Source organism: Salvelinus sp. IW2-2015, unplaced genomic scaffold (assembly GCF_002910315.2).
Source record: "Salvelinus sp. IW2-2015 unplaced genomic scaffold, ASM291031v2 Un_scaffold1739, whole genome shotgun sequence".
NCBI lineage: Eukaryota > Metazoa > Chordata > Actinopteri > Salmoniformes > Salmonidae > Salvelinus > Salvelinus sp. IW2-2015.
Genome location: NW_019943123.1, coordinates 353,438 through 370,480, shown reverse-complemented (window position 1 = coordinate 370,480; position 17,043 = coordinate 353,438). Strand labels below are relative to the sequence as shown.

Here is a 17,043-nt window from a genome sequence, read left to right as displayed (position 1 = left end):
CTAAATTTAATCAATTTTAAATTCAGGCTGTAACACAACAAAACGTGTGTAAAAAGTCAAGGGGTGTGAATACTTTCTGAAGGCCATGTATTTTGTGAGGACCACAATGGAAAATCCGTTTTTCAACTTTTGTGTGTAATGTTCGATCATTGTAATGGCATTGTACTCTATTCACATGCGTGGTTCTATTATGTTTTAAAAGTGGTCAAATAAACGAAATAAAACACACGCAAAATAAATCACGTTTCAGTGCAGGAAACATCGCGAATCTGCTGTCATGCGTCGTTGTTGCCATAGAAACTGCTTCCAGTTTTAAAAACAGATTTTACTCTTTAAAATCTATTGTTAAAAAAATACTACGTTTATGTGAAGATGAACTAGCTGTAGATAATATACTTTTTATTGATATACAAACAGCTGTGTTTGATTATTAAATGTATAAAAACATAACTGAGTTCTGTTAAATCTGACTTCATAACGAATCTGCTTCCGCGAATAAGAAATTGACAGACAAAGCTGTGCAAAACAGCGGCGCTAGCAAAGAAGGCTAGATAGCTAACTCATCAAATACATGTCTCACTCGTCCAGAATAGCTTGTCTAATATTTATTCAGATCCATAACGATGCGCGGCTATACAATTGTTAACGAGGTTGTTTAAGATTGAGTAAATGTCTGCTAGGCAGTTAAAGCGGGGCGTACTGTACAAATCTAACTTTAGTGGAATTCCAGCTTCACAGCCATCATCGACGACGTAAATAACAAACAAACAACAATATTTAACATAGCTAAATTTCAGCAGCATGGACACGAATGTGCAGAAGAGACGTGAGAACAAGAAATCACTGCGTGTAAAAGTGATCAGCCTTGGCAATGCCGAGGTGGGCAAGGTGAGTCAACTAACGTTTAGGTTAGCTATTCTGCTAGCCATCGCTGTACCCAAACTAGCTGTTGGCAAACTAGTATCAGGTATCTACAGTATGAATGACCCAGGGAGTAATGTTAAATGGCTGCAGCCAAAGCCCGTAACGTTATAATGTAGCCTAGACGATCTCTGCTATAGCCCAAAAGCCGGCAGATGGTGATATTGAGTCGTTCCAATACCACCATCTGCCGAGAAGGGTGCAATTTTATATAGATATTTTTTGTTGTTATTTTTATTAACAAATATCAACAAACAAAAGAGGAATAGTCACATGCAAACAAGCATACATACAAACTATTTACATTGCCAGGAATCCTAAACAAACAAATCATATTCATTAATAATACAAGTTTGAATTGCATTTTTGTTTTTCATTTGAGTTAAAGTAGTGCTATATTGTTTAAATTAATTTATAAAGTGAAAAAAGTTATGTTTTGAATTAGATCCTTTGCATTTGTGAATATGAAATGTACCTAGTATTATTAGCCATTGAATTAAATATATATATACCACATCTTTATCTATGTCAGAATTTCTGAAATAAATCATTATATCAAAACCATTAAATAGTACAAGCGGTCCTATTTTTTTGTAAGAAATTCTGTATGTCAATCCAAAAAATGCTACTATAAATACAGGCAAAAAACAAATGCAAAATGGTCTCCTCCATTCCACAGAAATCACAAATATATTCAGCTTGAATCTTTCCAAAACATGTTTCACAGGATAAATTCTATGTAACATTTTAAATGAAACTTCCTTTAACTTGTTAGTGATGCAATATTTGTTAGCAATTTTCCATGCTTTCCCCCCCCCATTGTATATCACCATAGATATTTTACCAAAATTATCTTGCTGAGGGAATTGTAGTATCACAAACAATATTCCTAAATCGTTTATTACTACATTTATCTTTGATGTTAATATTGCCAATGAATATATTTTCATGTAAATCTATGCTACTTACATCAACCACAGAAGAATTTTAAAAATATACGCATCAAAAACAATTGCATATTCTTTCGGGGTTATTGGAATTTTAAACTTATCAAGAAATTCCCCATATAAGAGTAGATATCCATCCTTATTCAGTAACTGACCAACCAAAATAATTTTATTCTCAAACCAGTTACGAAAAAAAAATACTTATTTTTTAAATTGTATATCTTTGTTGTTCCATATAAAGTATCTGCGAGGGGAGAAATTGTGTCTATACGCTAACATCCAAGCTAAAATTGCCTGCTTATGGAATATGGCCAACTTTACTGGGATTTTATCAACATCAAAATTACATTGAAGCAAGAATTCTAAACCACCAACAGAGTCAAATAAATACTTAGGGAAGACATTCCAAATACTGTTCTGGTTCTTAACATACTTCAGAATCCAATTTATCTTAAAAGTATTATTTAGAGTATTTAAATCTAAAACCTCAAGACCTTGTTCTTGGGTATTAGTGAGAATATCTTTCTGTAGATAGTGAGGCTTGTTCCTCCAAATAAAATGATAAAGAATCTTATCTAAGTCCTTTCCAATTTTAGGGGAGAATTCAAGTGATAACGAGACATAAACTGATCTGGATAACCCTTCAGCTTTGTACAATAAAACCCGACCGTATAACAAAGTATCTCTCAGCAACCAGAGGTTAAATTTCTTCTTTGTTTTCTCAATAATGGGGTTAAAGTTTAATTCACTCCTTTTTTCCCCATCCTTGCATATAAGAATTCCAAGATAAGTAACCGTATGTTTAATTGTGATACCGTATACTTCCTGTAAAACACAGTCCTTCAGTGGAAATAAGACTGACTTATTGGTATTAATTTTCAAACCTGAAACGAAGGAAAAGTCTTCAATACAGGAAACTGCTTTAGAAACCTCATTCTTATCTCTTAAAAATATGGTGGTATCATCAGCCAGTTGACATAGTTTAAATTCCTTGCCAAGTGCTGAAACACCTTAAATTCCCTTTCTTGATATGAAGAGCCACAATTTGAGTAACAAATAAAAATTGACTAATCGGGCAGCCCTGCCTAATGCCACGGCCAATATCAAATCTTTGGGATGTCCCGTGAGCTAATTTTACAGAGCTAGTACAACCACTATAATCAAATTTGGACTGCTTTAAAAAAAGTTACCAAATCCCCCAAAAACGTATTGCTTTTTTGTTCTTCATCAATTATATGATGCGAGCCTTGTTTCAACCTCTTAGCAAATACAAGGGCAAATAATTTCCCATCATTATTCAACAGGCTAATGGGTCTCCAGTTGTCTATATAAAGAGTATCCTTATTAGGTTTGGAAATCAAAGTAATTACACCTTGCTTTTAGGAAGCCAGTAACTCCCCTTTTTCTATTGATTCTTGGAACATAGAATGAAAGGAATCAATTTATCATTGAATGCTTTATAAAACTCGCTTATTAAACCATTTCCAGGGGACCTATTGTCCTTAAGGCTTTTAATACAGTCTTTTATCTCAATTTCAGATAACTCATCATCACAAAAATCCCTGAAATCATTATCTATCTTCTTAGCAATGTTTGCTATATTGTCTAAGAAAAGATCCATATTGGAAGTTGGCTGGGCTGATGTATACAGATTCTGATAAAACTGGGCAACATGCTGAGAGATTTATTTTGGATTTTCATTGGGAGTATTATTAATCATTCATTTACATATGGAAGTCTTTTCGCCTGCCCTTTTTTCTAAATTAAAGAAATAATTTGTATTTTTCTCTCCCTCTTCCATCCATTTTCGTCTTGATCTTACAAACGCTCCCCGGGCCTTTTCCTCGTATATACAGTCTAACTGCATTTGCAATGATGATAGCTCCAGTAATTCCTGATTAGTTAGTTCAGTTTTTATAGTATAATCCATTATTCCCTTTATGATGTCATATTCTTTCTCTCTCTTGGCACGAGCAATTTCTTTCCCCATTGAAATAGCCAAAAGCCTTGTCAAATTTCATTAGCTCCCAGTAACTTSCAAACGTATTCATAACACAGGCACAATTCCAGTATTTATCAATAATTCCTGCTACTTCCTTCTTAAATACCTCATTTTCTAATAAAGTCTTGTTCATTTTTTCAGTAACKTTTACTAACTTTTTTTGTTGTTGACAAACCATGCATATGTATCTTTATTGAGATCCCTTTGTGGTCTGTTAAAATCGATGGTTCAGTCGAGAGTGTATCAACCTTGTCAGCCATATCTTCAGATATCAGCCAGAAATCAATACGGGATTGTATAGATAAATCTTTGGTACTCCATGTAAACATAATCTTATCTGGGTTCTTATGTCTCCAAATATCTAGAACACCTAACCTTAGACATATATTCCTTATCTCACTAACATAATTGCTATCCTTAGGAGGCCATCTATCTAGATTATCATGTAATACTGTATTCAAATCTCCAACCCATATTACTTTGGCCAATGGAAATGTAGACATCATTTTACTTATTTGCCTCTCAATGTCTCTAAATAAAATACAGTTACTTGACTTGTTATTGAAAGCATAAGTATTAACAACAATGAATTGAACGTGGTTGACATCTACCAATAGTATAATCCATCTCCCTGTATTATCTGCTTCATGACTCAATATATGACCCTTAAAGTTGCCTTTTAAAATAGCGACACCTGCTGACCGATTCGTACCAAATATCATTCCCCCATTGACACTTCCAAAACGCAGTATCTGTGGAACAGGCACAAGTTTCTTGAATGAAATAAAAGTCGGCACTTACCCTTACAATACAAAAATAAAGATTTCCTTTTCAAAATATTATGGATTCCCCTGGCATTAATAGAGAAAAACATATGAAGAATATTAAACGTGTATACATTCACATGAACCGGGTTCTCACTAGTTGCAAATAAAAACAGTCCTTTGCACCACGCAAGTGGTTGACCTAAATTATATATTTTTATACAATTGCAAATAACATTGTACCATAGATTGGTAAAACAAATTGCCATCAAGCTAACATTAAGTGTCAGTGGGAATTTCCCTGCCATAAAAAAAATATATATATATAAAAAAAAGTTTGGCTCACACAAACAATGCTCTTTCCTGAAGAAATATAAAGTTTTATCAGATGCAAATAATACTCAGTCCTGCATAACTCACTTGATAAGTCCAGCAGTCAACAAGCTAGGCGTCAGCGTGAATTTCCCTTCCAAAAGCCCTGGCTCCGGCAAAGTATGCACTTTTCCCTTCCATCCTTGCTCTCTCAATCATCAGCCACGGACGATTCCGAGCTTCTTTGTCAAAGATCCTCCTTGAACCTCAGGTTGTTCTTCTTTAATTCTTTAAATAGTCATTTTTCTTTGCACTTTTCCATGTCATATCCCTCGCTGTCCTGGAGATTAATCTCATGATCACTGGTCGTGGTGGCTGGTTCTCCCCATCTCTCAGCCTACCCAGGCGGTGCACTATATCCAGAGAACTATTGCCCTGCAAATGTCCTTCACTCTTGCTTTGATGTTCTCGTCAGATTTTTCTGCTATTCTATAAATTCGTAGATTTCATCTCCGACTATACCGGTCATTCTCGTTTACCTTTGACTCCATTTCAGTGAGTTTCTTCTCCTGCTTTGCAACCTGAATTTTCATTGTTGCGTTCTGCTGCTTCAGAGTTTTTACTTCCTCAGCATTGAAATCAATCGCTTTCTTCAGGTTAACGACACTTGATAGTGTTCTTTTACACCAAATTTATGATGTCATCTGCGCTCTCTTTGATTTTAGCCGTGAGGATGCGGAGGATGTTGTCCTGTAGCTGGCTCATTGATGGTTCACTTCTCAGCTTCTTTGGAAGTTGCTCCTTGGTTGGGGCTATTCGGGTATGAATCGCATTCACCCCCCCTGTTTTACACTGCAAGCATATGAGTGAGTTTCAACAATGCCTCTTTTCTCCTTGGAAGTTTCAACATCCATTATCTCAGCAACAGTTTGGTCATGTCCTGATTCCATGCTACTATCTATGAAGACGTTAGTAGGCTAACTTAACTACACACGCTGAAACTTTTTTTTTTTCCAACTGTTCGTTGGAAATCGTCAAAAATATATTTCAATGGTTTGATTAATTACACAATTATTCAAAATAGCTACATTGTATGGTTAAATATCATTTTTTGTGTGAAAAAAACAACAAATTGCAACTGCAGTTTGAAAACTATAAACTTTGTGAGAAAACCCTAAAATTGTTCCTCAGCTAGAAATATTACACCCTCTCATGCCGCCATTTTGAGCGACTCCCGAGAAGGGTGCAATTGGGGGCTGCAATTGGGGGCATTCCTGCATCTGCAGGAACCCCTCTTTATAATTCTATAGAAACACACGACGAGGTATGGTTTAACGTGACCACTCCCCCGAGTAGGGTACAGATATAAGGTATTCTCATTGCTCCCATGTAATTATCCTAACTTTCCCATTGCTCTCATGTCGTTAGCCTAACTTTCCCATTGCTCTCATGTAGTTAGCCTAACTTTCCCTTTGCTCCCATGTAATTAGCCTAACTTTCCCATTGCTCCCATGTAGTTAGCCTAACTTTCCCATTGCTCTCATGTAATTAGCCTAACTTTCCCATTGCTCCCATGTAGTTAGCCTAACTTTCCCATTGCTCCCATGTAGTTAGCCTAACTTTCCCTTTGCTCTCATGTAATTAGCCTAACTTTCCCATTGCTCCCATGTAATTAGCCTAACTTTCCCATTGCTCCCATGTAGTTAGCCTAACTTTCCAATTGCTCCCATGTAACAAATTACTCCCACAACAAATGATCTGTATGATACTTATTCTGCCACTAGTGTGTTACCCGACCTGCTAACACTGAAAGTAAAGCTAGTAAATCTGTCGCATTATACTTACGTTCACTGTTTGTTTCCCCCCCTAGCTTTTTCACCGGTTAACTGACGTTAGCTGGCTGGCTGGCTAGCGAGAGAAGTTAATGTAAAATATAATTCACTAGTCTTAGATATGCCGCGTAACTATATACTTCCAGTTTTTGTCTGCCCTTAAGCGGGTTGAAGTATTTTTGAGAAGTTCAAAAATACTTCACAACAAAGCCTGGATCGTGACGTGCATTCCATGCGACAGTCTGTTCATGCAAAAAAAAGAATTACGTTTAGAATCAGTGTTTTTAGGTGTGATATAGTTTGTTGATTTAGACGACATTGGAAGCATGTTAAACATGTTTATAGAATGATAATTGTAAAAAGAATACAGCCGTTTGTCGGGTTATGAGTAGGCAATTTAACATGGGAGTATCGAGGGAGTACCCTACGGCTGTACCCTACTTGGTGGCGTGGTCACGTCAAGCCATGCCTCGCCATGTACATCTATTAGTCGATTTTGAAGTTAAGAAAGGCGGGAGGTGGGGCGCTCCAGTACAGTTAATGCGCAATAACGTTGGATGCCAGCCGCCGATAAATACCACAGAAGAAAAGGCGGGGTCGACAACAGTAGCTAGCTAGCCTTACACCGGTAGACAGTGTCCACTGTTTCCCCACTTTTTTATTAACGACGGTGAGGGCATGTGTTCAGCAGGCGGGAGAGTCTACCATGTCGCTCCCGCTAGCTAGCAAGGAGGATTCCGGGAGAGGCGAAAACACTCCGATAATACTTTTATTTTCCTTTTGACCCACATTCAAAAGTGTCACAAGCGTGAAGATGTCGACTGGTAGCCAGAGCAAATGCCTCCACTGGACAGCTGCATGTAAATGATTTAATGCAATATTCAACACAGCCTGAAACGAATGCCTGTGAAATTGTGTAAATGTTCCTTATATTACTAGCCAGAATGTTGAATAAAATACAATTTAAACTTACTCTACCGGTTGTCTGTGCAGTTTGTCCTTCAGCTGCTCTAAATTTTAGACAAAATATCCACAGGAAAGTATTGTTTACCCAAGATAGCAGGTAGCTACAATTAAGCCTAGTTTTATATTGGATATTCGGTTCTCTCTCATCAATAGCAAATGAACCAATCATGCCATGACAATGAACAGGGTATAATCTGAACCAGGGGAGGATGGAAAACAATCCACACTCTATTTAAAAAAAAATCCTATTAAAAAATGTAAAAATCAGACAAAAAAGGTCGATTTGTTCTCCATCCACAGATTCAGAATATAAAATTGTCATGGCATGCTTGGTTCAATAGCTATTGACGAGATTATTGAATATCCAATATAAAACCAATTTTACCTCGGTGCAGAAGGAAACATACACAGTATCAACTGGCTCTTAAAGGTTTAATCAACATTCTGGCTTGTAAGTGACATTTACACGATTTTGCAGGCATTCGTTTCAGGCTGTATATATACCAATTAATTGTGTATTACTGCCTTATCAATCAGACTGTATTCAACACTGATATGTCCTCCACAGCATGCCAGCCAGCTAGGGTAGCCATAAAACATATCATCTAATCAGACCATTAGTACTGTTCCAGCTGGCCCGATAGGCATTATTAGATAGGTAATGTTAACTGTATCACAGAGACTACCATCTACCATCTTTTACTTGACGGTACTTCCTCAATTTCCAAGTTGGAAGACAACACGTCTTCTAGACGTCCATGTCTAGTTGCAGGGAGGTTCATTTGAATTTAGAAAATGCTCCGTAAAAATAAAAAATAAAGTGATCCATCAATGTGTACACCCCAAAGTGCTGCATGTCATGATGATACTCACCTGTCTCAATCAATGGAGAAAATATTTGAAATAAACAAGATGGAGACGTACACATTGATGGATTACGTCATGGAGCGAAACATGTTTATTTTATTAATAACAGAGCATTTTCTAAATTCAATGATTCATTTTAATAACAGCATTTTCTAAATTCAATGATTCATTTTAATAACAGAGCATTTTATAAATTCAATGATTTATTTTAATAACAGAGCATTTTATAAATTCAATGATTCATTTTAATAACAGAGCATTTTAGCAAATCTTAATAAATCAATTGATATTCACACATATTTAATAGTTAGGCAACAGTAAGCTCTTATCATAATTGCACATATAGACTCAGGATTTAAATGAATTTTAAGAAAATAATTACAGAGCATGGCACCCTTTTAGTAAAATGTCAATTATTTTATTTAATAAAACCTAAAAATTTCCCTTTAGTAGCAGCTAAGGCGTTTCAGAACCAAGTTTTCTATATTAGAATAAGGCTCGTGACTATTCTCCTATTATTTTATGTTGCAATACATCACATGATGACGATACCTTTAAGTAAATGTCCATCATGAATTATTTAATAAAGCATTTATAAAAAATACATGAAGTGTTACTACCTTAATAACAAGTATTTTATAAAATTCAAGATTTATTTTAATCACACCTAAATTGCATTTATAAACCTTCGCATATACTAATCTAGCTTCGCCATGTCCAACAGACATGGAAGTCTGTAGAGAAGATGTAGTTTCTTCCAGTCTGGAATTGCCAGGAAGTATCGGCAAAGAGAAATACGTTGGTGTCGACAAAATTCTCTGTGCTTAGCTTAACATGACCTACAATAAGCCTAGCACGTCAACTGGTATACAACGAACCCTTATATGGTCCGAGCTTAAGTGCGCCACTACATTTATGTATACGCCTAGGGTAGCACGAAGTGAATGAATTTTGAAGATATCCATCACCAAATGAGCACGGCCACCACTTCCTCAACAGGCCACTGCTTGCAGAGAATGAAGTTCTGAACTTAGTTTACATGTGTAATGTTCGTCAATTTTCTAGTCTATACCCTATGTTGATACAAGCTCTGCCGCGTTTTTCTTACGCATTGCACGAAGCTGCATCCATTCTAAAACGCGATACTGTGAAAGAGGTTTGTGCACCAAGTATCTGGCCACATAAGGGATTGACTATGGGGTCGAGCCATAGTAGTTTGACCCCCAATGCGATGAACTACAATTAGATACAATAATTAATCATTTGTGAGACCAATAGATGGCACAGTTCATGTTCAATTAGCTGTCAATGATTCAACAGAATAACAAAGGAGAGAGAGAAAGTGTGCTGTAGAAGTACGTGGTTCTCAACCCAGTGCATTATACCAGTAACCTACTAGTCCCCTGTGAAACCCACTGATGGAGACTTTGAATTCTGTGGTGACTGTTTAGACGTGTTTGTTGTCCATCAAGTCCAGGTGCGGACAGGAGAGATCAAAGTAGAGACATCTTGAGCATGGCTAGGAACCCATTCTTCTACGTAGGTCAGTACCTTACTACTTCGGTTCATGGTGATCTACGTCCTAAACATACTGGAAACATCGTGTTATACATGTCAGACCAGATAAAGTTGACCTCACCTGCCACGTCAAGCAAGCATCCTGCCACATCACAGGCAGTCGCTCTCTCTTTAAATTATATATATAATATATACTAAATTACTAGATATATATATATATAATATATACACACATAACTGTTCAAATGTTTGGGGCTCACTTCAAGAACATGTTCTTGTTTTTCGAAAGAATAGCACAGTTTTTTTGAGTCATGTCAGAAACATAACTCACAATGTAGCCATACACGAGAATGCAGAATGTTAAGACATTGTTAATGAATGTTAGTAAATGACGTATCGTAATCTGAAAGGGCTGATTTGGTTATGGACACACCTACATGCGTACAGAGGCCCGATTATCAGTAACCATACACACTTCACTGTGTTGCCTATATGGCACGTTGTGTTACTATTCAGCGTTCTATATTCTATTATTAGATAAGGCATAACCTTGAGACACTTTAAGGAACACCAGCATTGTTAACAATTATGTTACAGTAGCACAGCTGAAAACTGTTGTTTCTGATACAAACTAAAGAGCAAATTAAAACCTGGCCTTACATTATAGACTAGTTGAGTATCTGGAGCATCAGCAATTTGTGGGTTTGATTACAGGCTCAAAATGGCCAGAAACAAAAATGAATCCTTATCCTCGTAAACTCGGCAGCGATCTTATTTGTTTTGTTATACTGAGAAAATAAAGTGCGATACCAATGCATAGAAATTGCGCCAAAGAAAGCCTGAATAGATCTCATACAATGCTGTGTACATACTCTCACGAGAAGCAGCACAAATGGCTATAACCAGAATAGGAATGAGGTAGTATGGAAGGTAGGCGCCTCTGGTTACACGAAATAAAGCAAAGAGTGTATACAAGGTACAGTATAGAGGAGCATCTGTCTAAAAGGTCTTTTATGAAAAACACCGAGCCCCACACTACTCCAAAAACTGGCAGCCATAAATAGTACCGAAAACACCAACTCTGTCTCAACCGTATCAACAATGGAAGAGGCGTCTCCGGATGCTGCGTCGTCTTTTCACTTTCACAAACCTCCTCGAGACCCATATTACTCCTTCAACGTCTCCTCCACATGACCTATCCTCACCTCCTCACTAACACACACCCACATTACCTAACTTCACCGTCTCCCACCACTCCAATTACTACCTTCGACTCCTCACCCTCCATTACACATCTTGCACCTCCTCCTGCCTCCATTGCCTAACCTTCACCTCCTCCACCTCCCATTACCTACCTTCACTCCCTCCCTCCATTTACCTAGGCCTTGCACCTCCTCCCCCATCCATTACCTTACCTTCACTCCTCCCCCTCCTAACCTACCTTCACCTCCTCAACATGCTCCGAGTTGATATCCTTACCTTCACCTCCCTCCCTCCATTACCTACCTGAACCCTCCTCCATACTCCATTACCTACCTTCACATCTCCCCTCCATTAACCTACCTTCACCTCCTCCTCCTCCATTACCTAAAACCACACTGACACCCACCTCGAACCTTCATTAACCTCCGTTCACAGCCTTTTTCCTCGCAGTTACCCTTAACCTTCACCCTTCCTCCCTTCCATTACCTACCTTCAACCATCCTCCATTACCTAAACCTTCACATCTCTCCCCCTCCAATTACCTTCCTTCACCTCCTCCTCCTCCAGTAACCACCTTCACCTCCTCTCCCTCCATTACCATACATTCGACAATCACACTCACTCATTACCCTACCTTCACTCTCCCTCTCCTCCATTACCATAGCGACCTTCCTGCTCCTCAGCCCACTCCATATTGCCCTACCATTCACTCAATCCCCTCCATACAATACCTTAACCTCCTCCATTAACCTAACTCACCCCTCCATTACCGTACCTTTAACCTCGTTCCCTCCATTAACCCTACCTTCACGCTCCCTGCCTCGCTCCATTACCCTCACCTCCTCCCTCCATTACCTACTTCACGCTCCTTGCCTACATTACCTACCTTACCACCCCCCCTCCAATTGCCTACTGTAACCTTCCTCCTCCATTACCGTACACTTTTTCCGTCCTCCCTCCCGCCAATACCCCGCCTATCCTTCACTATCAATCCTCCTTCATTACCTATCCTTCACCTCACCCTCCATTACTACCTTCAACCTCCTCCCCTCCATTACATACCTTCACTCCTCCCCTTCTTACTATCCTTCACCCTCCTCCTCCATTAACCCTACCTTCACCTCCTCCCCTACCATACCAAACCAGTACCCATTCAACTCTCCTCCTACACATAACCTAACTTCACCTCCTTCCATTCCATTACCTACCTTCACCTCTCTCCCCTCCATTACCTACCTTCAGCCTCCTCCCTCCTCCATTGAAACCTACGCTTCACCTGCCGCCTCCCTGGTTACGAAAATACCCAGTTCACGGTGGAGCCTGCCCCTCCATTAACCTAACCTTCACGCTCATTCTTTCTATTTCCCCTCCATTACCCTACCTTCACTCTCCTCCTCCTTACCGTACCTTAACTCATCTCACCTCGTTCCCTCTCCTCTCTTTCCCACCTCCCCTCCCACCTCCCTCCACCTCTTCCACCTCCCTAAAAACCGCACCTACCCTCCCACCTCTTCGCAGCTTCCTCCACTCATCCCCCACCTCCCTGCCAAACTACCTACCGCTCAATCCATTTCCACCAACCCGCAAGAACGCCCTCCTACACCACCTCCCCCACCTCCATCCACCTCCCCCACCTGCCTCCTCCACTGCCTCATCACTCACCTCCTCCATCTCTCCTCTCACTTCCTCTTCTCACGCAGCCTCTCCACCTCCTCCTCCACTTCTGCCTTCTACCTCCAACTCTTCACCTCTTCCACTCCCCATCACTTCTCCCTCCACCTCCTCCACCTCTTCACTTCGCCGACCCTCACTTCATCACCCCTCCACTCCTCACCCCCTCTCAATTACCCTACTTCCCTACCTCCCCTCCATTGCCACCTTCACCTCTCCGCAACCTCCCATTAGCTAAACCTTCACCTCCTCCCGCCTCCATTAGACCTACCTTCACCTCCTCCCCCCTCCATTACGTAACCTTCACACTCCTCCCCTGCCAACTAGCCTTCACCTCCTCCCCATCATCGCATTACCTACTCACCTCCTCTCGCCTGTCCAATTACCATAACCTTCACCTCTCCATCTCCATTACATACCTTCACATCCTCCCCTGCCATTAACCTACCTCACCTCCTCCTCACTCCATTACCTACAATGCACCTCCTCGACCCCTGACCATTACCCTAACCGCTGTCCCTCACTTTACACCTCGACATATACCAATACCTTCACTCTCTCCCTCCATTACCTACCTTCACGCTCCTTCACATTACCTACCTTCACATCCCCCCCCTATCCATTACCTACCTTCACCTCCTCCTCCTCCATGTACCTGAGCCTTCCACCTTCCTCCCCTCAGCATTACCTAGCATTCACCTGCTCCACTCCCCATTACCTACTACCTCCCTCCTCTCACTCCATTACCTAACTTCACGCCATCCCGCCCCTCCCAGTGCCTACCTTACAGCTCATCCGCTCTCTCGCATTTACCATACTTCCACTCCCTTCAAACATTACCTACCTCACCCTCCTATTAACCTACCTTTATACCGTTGTTCCCGCGAACTCATTACTACCAATCACTCCTTTCACCCGTCCATTAGCCTACCCTTCACCTCTGCCCTCCCTTACCTTATCCCCCCCTTCAACCTCCTCAGCATTAGCCTGTACCTTCCACATCCTCCCCTCCATTACCTACCTTCCCTCTCCTCTCCATTACCTACCTTCACCTCCTCACCCTCCTTACCTACATTCAACCTCCTCACCCTCCGCCCATTACCTAACCTTCACGCTCCTCCGCTCCTCCAATTAGCCTATCCTTCACCTCCTCGCCCCTGCCATTGCCTACTATCACCGTCAATCCCCTCCTTACCATACGCTTCGACCCATCCTCCATTACCGGGAGCCTTCAACCAGTCCGCATTACCCATCGTACCTTTACTCCGTCGTCCCTTTCGCTACCCATTAACCCATACCTTGACCTCCTCCTCCCCTCAATTACCCGTACCTTCACTCCTCCCGCTCGTCATTACCTAGTTCACCTCACTTCCCTACATGTACTACGCTTCACCTCCTCCCTCCAGTTGTGCCCTACCCTTCCACCTGCCTCCTTCCATTAATCCCTACCGTTTCTCCTCCTCCCCGCGCCATTACCAGCCTTCACCTATCCCCGTGCCATGGTACCATACCGTTCCCTCCTCCTCATTACCTACCTTCAACCTCCTCAACCCTCCATTACCTAACCTCACCTCTCCCCTTCATCTACCATACCTTCTCGCTCCTCCAAACCTAACCGCTTCACCGTCGTTCCCCTACATTACCTCCATGAGCACTCCACGGATTCCTCGCATTACCCTACCTTCACGCTCCTCACAATCTCCATTACACCTACATTCACCTCACTCAACAACCTCCATTATACCTACCTTCAGCCTCCTCCCCCCCATTACCTAACCTGTCAGACGCTCCGCCTCCTCTGTTACCCTATCCTTTCACAGTTTAGAGAGGACGCGAAGCTCTCCTCGCTACCCTACGAACAGCATTACCCTACCGTCACACTCATCCTCACAGCTCCCTTCTTACCGCTACGTTCACTCCTCCCTTACGAGCCCGGTTCCGCTCATGCGCCTAGAGAATTGGTTCCGCCTCGCCATCTAATACACTTATCGCCACGCCGCTGTGTCAGCCTATCACTCGCCTTGCACTCGCACCTCTTCCCCTCCCGCCACCAGTCCTCACCTCTTCCACTGTCCTCCACCTCCTCCACCTTCCCTCCACCTCCTACCTCTTTCCACCACCGTCCACCTGCTCCCTGCCACCTCCTCCACCTCCAATTCCGGTTAACAACCTCACCGACCCATATCCCACCTCCCCCAAGTCTGGAAACTGTACGCCAAATCAGGCTCGGACACTCTCCGAGTCACGCCAACAGCTCCCTCCCTACCATCCTTCACATAGCGGTACGCCTTGTCACTGCATCCTCGTTTAAGCACTTGGACACGCACGTACTTACCCCTTTCTCCCTGTATCTAGCTCCAAGAGGCGGGAGGTGATAGTTGAGGCTCCAATTCCTCCTTCTCGTACCTCTTCGGCGTTTAGGATCCTTCTCCTCCCCTTCACCTCCACCCTCATTCCAGCTCGCCCTCACTTCTCGAAGTATGCTCTCGCGCTACTCTCAAACCCCATACGACATTACCATACCTTCACCTCCTCCTCCCCAACTGGTGCCTATCCGTTCACGACTCTCCTCCAACCTCCATGTACCTACCTCACCATCCCCTCCATTACCGTATACATCTCAGCCTGTCCATCGCCCCTCACATTACCACGTACCCCTATCACCTCCTCCCGCCTCCTAACCTACCTTCACCACGTCCTCACAATACTGCACCATGTAGGGAGACCTACCCTTCACGCTCTGCCGCTCACCTCGGCGCCATTAACGCTACCCTTCCACCTCCTGCCCATTTCTCCAGATTACCTAACGCTTTCACATCCTCCCCACCCCATACCTAGCCATTCAAACTCCTCCATTCCGATACCATTTACCTACCTGCACCTCCTCCTCCCTTTCCATTACCTACCTTCACGCTCCGCTTTACCTCGGCATTACCTACCTTACCCTCCTCGCCGGTCGCATTACCTACTTACGATCTCGCAGTCTACATTCGAATTGATGTACCTCACCCTCAACATCTCCCCCTGCCATTACGCTACGCCCCTTTCAACCTCCTCCTGTCCTCGCAATTACCTACGCCTTTGCACCCTCCCGCCCTCCATGTACCTACATTCACCGCGGTCCCCTCCATTACTACCTTCACCTCCTCCTACCTTACCATTTACCACCCGTTCACGCACTCATCCCCCTCCATTTGCCTACCTTCACCTCACCCTGACCATTAACCTAACATTACCTCCCTCCATGTACCATATACCTTCCAACGCTCGCTCCAGTTACCTACCTTACCATCTGGTGCCCCCTCCATTACACTACACCTTCACCTCCCTCCTCATCCACGGTACCATACCTTCACCCCTCCTGCACCCCTCCATTACCTACCTTACCTCCTTCCCAGTACATTACCTACCGTGCACAGCTCCTCCCCTCACATTGGCCTACTTCACTCCCCTCCATTACCGTACCTTTTCTCCTCCACCCGCCATTACCGGCTACCTTCACCTCATCCCCTCTTACCTACCTTCACCTGCCTCGCCCACTTACCTACCTTCACCTTCCTCCCTCCATTACCTACCTCACGCTCCTCTTCCCTTACATTACCCCACTCCTTCACCATCCTCAACCGTCCATGTCCTGTACCGTTCACCTCCTCTCCCTCGACATCATCCATTCAACCATCCTCCACTCACATGTACCTATCGCTTCAACCTCCTCCATATCTCCATTAACATACCTTCACCTCTCGAAACCCCTATCACAATGCTACCTACAACCTTCACTAAAACTCCTCCCCCTCCACAGCGTTACCACCTTCACCTCCGCCCTCGCTCTGTACTACCGTTCAACCTCCTCTGCTCCTGCCCCATTACCCTACCTCAGCCTCATCCTCCCCCTTGCCCATTATCCTACTTCACCTCCGTCAAACGCTTCGCTTACACCTACCTTCACCGCTCATCACCTCGTTCCCATCTCCATTCTCTTTCCATCTCCTGACCACCCTTCCTCCACCTCTGCACGGCTCCCTCCCCCCTCTAAACAA

General features: G+C 42.4%; 1 protein-coding gene across 1 annotated transcript in view; it reads left to right on the top strand.

Moving 5' to 3' along the window:
* Positions 1–486: 486 nt before the first annotated feature.
* LOC112071842 (dnaJ homolog subfamily C member 27) overlaps positions 487–17,043 on the top strand; it is a 19,423-nt gene continuing 2,866 nt past the window's right edge. The window contains exon 1 of the mRNA XM_070439531.1: positions 487–888. Coding sequence (XP_070295632.1) covers positions 802–888 — 87 coding nt within the window. The 5' untranslated portion in view covers positions 487–801. The remainder of the gene's footprint in view (positions 889–17,043) is intronic.